This window comes from Lytechinus variegatus, chromosome 1 (assembly GCF_018143015.1).
Source record: "Lytechinus variegatus isolate NC3 chromosome 1, Lvar_3.0, whole genome shotgun sequence".
NCBI classification, from domain to species: Eukaryota; Metazoa; Echinodermata; class Echinoidea; order Temnopleuroida; family Toxopneustidae; genus Lytechinus; species Lytechinus variegatus.
The window spans coordinates 29,726,091-29,732,381 of NC_054740.1; the positions used below are offsets into that span (position 1 = coordinate 29,726,091).

Here is a 6,291-nt window from a genome sequence, read left to right on the forward strand (position 1 = left end):
TAAATTTAGTCGGGCTTAACTATTTATCTGGTTAATAAAGCTTTTTGGCAAGTTATCATTAGGCTCATTCATGATATAACTGAAATTAATAACGGATATATTTGTTTGTTAATTGTGTTATTTAATAGTAAGTTAAGAAATATGATATTGTAAACGGAAAGCTGATTTATTGGAAATTTATGAAGCATTTGACTAAGACTTAATGCAAATACATATGCAAATGAGGTTTATTTCTAGTCTCTTTTCAAGTTGTTTTAAAGAAGAAAAGAAGTATTTCTGGTATGTAATGACAACAGATAATTCTTTGTGTCAAATCATTGGACATATGTTTATGATGCTTTTCCGTTTTCTGTCTTTACAGATTGAATAAAATAAGGTAGTGAGCCTGCCTGACTATACAGTTTAAAGCGGCCTTTTCTGGTGTCTGTTATCTCTGAGTCTTCGACGATCCATCAATTCAATTTCTTCAATTTCTATGATCTGGGAGAGGTCTGAAGGTCACCACGAGAAGTCTGCTGTCTGGATCTGACGACTCTTCACATCAGGGATCAGAAGTCTTCAAGAGATATGTCAGTTGAGAAAGTCAAATCTCTGCGCCTGCAGAGGAGAGGGGCAAAAGCCAAGTTGTCCAGGTATGGAAAGGCCCTTCAGAGCCTGATCAATGATCAGAGACCTGTACCAGAAGTACAGGAGATGTTTGAACAGTATGCTGGTGCCTTTGATGATCTTCAGAATAAGCATGCTAGTTATACCGAAGTGGTAGAAGATGACGACGAATTCGAAAAGGAAGAGTTGTGGATGGACGAGTGCCATAATTCGTTCATGAAGCTACAGATCATCGAAAGGGACTATTGCAAGGTTGATGAAAGTTTCAGGGAAGTAACGCAACCCCAGGAACATCAGCAAGGTGCATCGGCCAGGTATTATCAGAGTTTAGAAGCAACGTTGTCAGCCGATGAACAGCAAGATGAGTCATCCAGAGAGGCAGGTCAGCCTGCTGATGCAGGAAGGAGAATGAAAGGATCTGCTTATAAGATGGAGAGGCCTAAACTGCCAAGCTTCGATGGCAACATCCGAGATTACTGTATCTTCAAGGCTGATTTTCTCCATGCTGTTGGAAATCAGTACGATGATAGAGATGCCCTCATGATTCTGCGCTCTTGTCTTCAGAGCAAGCCCTTGCAGTTGGTTAAAGGGATAGGACAAGACTATACCGCAGCCTGGGAGCAACTAGATATGATTTACGGGGATGAGCGGTTTGTAGCTGACGCCATCATCAATGATATTTCCAAGGTCAGACCATTAAAGACGGGAGAATCTGACAGGTTTTGTGAATTCGTTCACCTTGTTCGAAGGAGTTACAACACCTTAAAGGAGATAAACCAACCAGGGAACCTAGACAACAGCCACATGCTTGCCATAATGGAAAAAAAGCTTAGCCCAGAAGACCGACTGGTTTGGTTTAGACACCAAGAAACATGTGGCAAGGCAAGCTTCGATTTGTTCCTCACCTGGCTTACAATCGAACTGAAGTCCAGAATGAGAGCGTCGGCCCCAGTAAGAAGTGATAGTAAGTCAGGTGGTGTTCATATAGTAGGAAAGGCAGTACCCAATGGAGAAACCAAATTCCAGCCTTTTCACAAGTGTTGGATCTGCGAGACTTCGTCACATTGGTTGGATCAGTGCAAGAAGTTCTTAGCCATGTCACAGATAGATAGGCTTCAACTAGTCAAGACCAACCATGCATGTTTCAGCTGTTTGAAGAAGGCTGGGAAAGAACACAGAATGTCCAACTGCAAACGAAGACGTAGGTGCAGTGAAACAAGTGCTGGGGAACCATGTAAATACTTCCACCATCCCCTCCTACACGCATCAACAGAAGTCAGAGGTGGAAATGTAGATGTTGCCTTTGCGGGCAACTCGGAAGCACTGCTGCCTATTGTTACAGTCGAGATCTTGGGGCAGCGAGGAGCAGTCTGTGAGGGAAATGTGCTCTTGGACTCTGGAGCACAAGTAAGTCTAATCAAGAAGTCTGTTGCTGAGGAACTGAAGCTGAAGGGAAGCAACATCAGCATCACCATTACCAAGGTCGGTGGAGAGCAAGAGCAGATGGAAACCCAACAACATCAACTGAAAGTGAAATCCCTCTCTACTAATGCCATCCATTCGGTGACAGCAGTGGCATTACCATGTATTAGTGAGAACATTGCAGAGGTGAAGATAGATGCAATGGCCAAGCTGTTTAATCTGAAGTCTGGTGATCTACGAAGAGGAAGTGGGTCAGTTCATCTTCTCATTGGCATAGACTACCCAAAGATGCATATGGGTAAGTCAAGACAGAAGGGACAGTTAGCAGCTCGTAAATCACCACTGGGCTGGGTTATCTTTGGTGCTCCCAAGAAAAGCAGTGACAGGATGAATGTGCTGCATGTGAAGTTGACATCTCCTATCGACTTGACTGATTTCTGGAGCTCAGAATCCATGGGAGTGCAGTCCAGCTCCTGTCATTGCGAGCCAAGTCCCTTGAGTAAGCAGGAGAAGGAAGAAGAGCAGATCATCAGAGAGTCTAGCAAAAAGGTTGGAAATAAATGGGAGATTGCTTATCCTTGGAGAAAAGATCCCAACTTACTTCCTGACAATCGAGCACAAGCAGAGAAGGTACTGTGTTCAACAGAGAAAAGGCTTGCACGAAACCAGGACCATGCAGATGCCTATGGTAAACAGATGAAAGAACTGGTAGAGAATGGATTTGCTCGTAAGTTAACAGAGAATGAAGTAGATCAGTATGAGGGTCCTATTCACTACATATCCCACCATGCTGTTCTGCGACCTGAGAAGAGAAGCACACCTGTACGCATCGTATTCAATTCATCATCATCATATCACGGTCATTGCTTAAATGACTATTGGTTCAAGGGTCCAGACCTCCTGAATGATCTTTTGGGGGTGCTGCTGAGATTCCGGATGAATGAAGTTGGATTCTGCGGAGACATTTCTAAGATGTACCACAGGGTCTCGATTCCTGAGAGAGATATGAATGTACACCGGTACCTGTGGCGAGACATGCAGACCGATAGAAAGCCAGATGTTTACATTATGAAAGTGGTTACGTTTGGAGACAAGCCAGCGCCAGCTATGGCCCAGCTGGCATTGAGAATGACAGCGGAAGCAGCAGAAGCTACACATCCGAAAGCAGCACAAGTGTTGAAGGAGAGTGTCTACATGGACGACATTTGTGACTCAGTTAGAGAAGTGAGTGAAGCAGAGCAGCTTACAAGTGAAATTGACCAGGTACTTCAGGAAGGTGGCTTCAAAGTCAAAGGCTGGACCAGCAATGAAGCATTGAAAGGAGAAAGTAAAAAGGAAGGGGAAACCAGAATCCTTGAAGCTGCCCTGGAAGACAAAGTGCTGGGAATAGCATGGGATAACCAGCAAGACATGTTCTTCTACAAAGTAAAGGAGACAGTTCCCAGTTCTCCTAATGATGGGAAAGATGAAGAGAGTCTGCTTACCAAGAGAAAGGTCCTGAGCAGAATTGCACGAATATTCGATCCAATAGGCTTTGCCGCTCCCGTACTAGTTCGTGCAAAAATTGGAATGCAGCAGCTGTGGCAGAGAGGATACGATTGGGATGAACTGTTACCTTCCGATCAACAGAAGTGGTGGGTGACATTCTTGAAAGAGATGCAGGACTTAAATAACGTCAAATACGAGAGATGTCTTACTCCACCGATGGCTATCGGTCAACCCACACTATGCATATTTGCGGATGCGTCTGAGGTAGCATTTGGAGTCTGCGTATATTTGCAGTGGAAACTAGAAGATGGTAAATATGCTGTTAGATTTGTACTAGCCAAATCTCGAGTCGCTCCTCTGAAGAAGATTACTGTACCTAGACTAGAGCTTCAGGCGGCAGTGATGGCTGCAAGAGTCTACACAACTGTCATGAAAGAACTGAGGCTGCAGCCTGAGAGTGTCATCTTCATGACTGATAGCATGATCGCCCTATCTTGGATTCGAAGTGAGGGCAGGAAATTCAAGCCATTCGTTGCAGCAAGGATTGGTGAAATCCAAAGCCATACCAACCCTGCACAGTGGAAGTATGTCCCAGGAGAGCTTAACCCAGCTGATGACGTCTCTAGAGGTCTGCCAGTAAAGAAGCTCTCAGAAAGATGGAAGCAAGGACCTGCGTTCCTGTACAGACCTAAAGAGGAATGGCCGTCAGAAAAGGCTGTTCCAGACACAGAAACAGAGGTTGAATCAGAACGACGCAAGGTCAATCACATCTCAGCCAAACAAAATGATGTGATAGATGTCAAGAAATTCTCAAGCTGGAGAAAACTAATCCGAGTGACAGCCTATGTCTTGAAGTTCGTCGAGAAACTGAAAGCTGCACGTTGGATAAGGTCTGATGACAATGTCGATCCTGATGAAAGATGCTTATCGACAGCCCAGTTGCAGAAAGCTGAACGCTTTTTGATTAAGGAAGCCCAGAGTACCTTGCATCAACGGGTAAAGAATGGAGACTTCAAGACACTAAGCCCGTTTGTAGACAAAGAGGGAATTATCAGAGTCGGTGGACGGCTAGACAAGGCTCAGATATCTTATGAGCAAAGACATCCAGCTTTGCTGCCATATGGTGCATGGATATCAACGCTGATCACAAGACATATGCATCAGCTAGGACATGGTGGTGTGGCAGCTACAGCAGCAAAGATAAGACGCCAATACTGGATCCTGCAGATTCACAAGCTGGCAAAGACTGTGAAGTATAGGTGCGTGATGTGTCGACGCATGGAGCATCAGGTGGAGTCACAAGTCATGTCTGATCTACCAGATGAGAGAGTTGCCCCGTTTACACCACCATTTTACTTCTCATCTGTGGACTATTTCGGCCCAATATCAGTTAAGGTAGGGAGGAACAAGACCGCCAAGCACTATGGGGTCCTCTTCTCCTGCCTGAATACAAGAGCCATACATCTTGAAGTGGCTGTTGATTGCACGTCCATGGAATTCATGCAGGTGCTACGGAGGTTTTTCGCCATGAGGGGTCAACCTGCATTCATACTGAGCGACAACGGCACACAGTTCGTCGGTACTGAAAGAGAGTTACATGAGATGGTGCAAGGTTGGAGCTCTGAGGAGTTAAGAGATTTCTGCGCTGAGAGAGGAACGACGTGGAAGTTCACAACTCCATCTGCACCACATCACAATGGGTGTGCTGAGGCGCTAGTGAAGAGCTGCAAGATTGCCCTGAAGAAAGCCATCGGGGATCAACTGCTCACACCCTTCGAGCTGCACACCTGTCTCCAAGAGGTCGCTAATCTCGTCAACCAGCGACCCATTGGAAGAGCACCAAATGATCCTGATGATGGGACATATCTGTGTCCAAACGATCTACTCCTTGGAAGATCTTCGAGCGCGGTTCCTCAAGGTCCCTTCAGAGAGACGAAGAACCCAAGACATCGCTTCGAATTTGTCCAGCGAATCGTCGACGCTTACTGGAAGAGTTGGATGCGTGACGTCTTTCCACTACTGGTTCCGCGTCGAAAATGGAACAATGACAGACGCAATGTCCGAATCGATGATGTGGTTATTCTGGCTGACCATAATGCAGTTCGAGGAAAGTGGACATTGGGTAGAATCATCCAGGTGTACCCTGGAACTGATGGGAAGGTTCGAACAGTAAAGGTCAAATCTAAAGGTTGTGAGTATAAGCGACCAATCTCGAAGATTGTTGTAATCTATCCAACAGAAGGGTATGACGATGAGTAAAAAGGGAGTTAATCCAATTATGTTGGCTCTATTATCTCGCTAAACGAGGTAATTTGTGAATTTTGTGATACGTTTGAACATGTTGAATTTTGTATAAGCAAAAATTTTATTAACGCACAGTTGTTAAAAAGCTCAAAATTGGAAGCTTGGGATATATTTGTGACAAGTACAATTTTGAAGTGAATATTTTTCATCAAGTTTGTTAAACATTGTTCTTTTACAGTGAAGGGATATTGACCTGTTTTCCGCTATGGTTGGCGGGGGGAGGATGGTTTGCAGAGCAAACCTTGAAACTATATTTTGTAATTTGTCGATTTTTGCTCCTTGTATTTTTTCAAGTTCGATTTTGTTACTTTCGTGCTACCATGAAGTTTTTGTTTATCTTTTGCCGATTCTGCTCATGAATATGTAAATTTAGATGCCATTTTGATTTTGTCAAGCACTGACGTTCGAGGGACGAAAGTCTCTTAATTTGTATCAAGTTGGCCAGGAAATGCCGCCCAAGAAGTAAGTTTG

At 44.5% G+C, this 6,291-nt stretch overlaps 1 protein-coding gene across 1 annotated transcript; it reads left to right on the plus strand.

Annotated features, from left to right (window-relative positions):
- Positions 1–567: 567 nt before the first annotated feature.
- On the plus strand, positions 568–5,775 carry LOC121430200. Its single transcript, XM_041627482.1, has one exon. The coding sequence runs from the start codon at positions 568–570 to the stop codon at positions 5,773–5,775; it is 5,208 nt and encodes a 1,735-aa protein (XP_041483416.1).
- Positions 5,776–6,291: the final 516 nt, after the last annotated feature.

What these genes read in the sequence shown, in the direction of transcription:
- LOC121430200 (XM_041627482.1), top strand. Translation starts at nt 568, where the DNA reads ATGTCAGTTGAGAAAGTCAAATCTCTGCGCCTGCAGAGGAGAGGGGCA.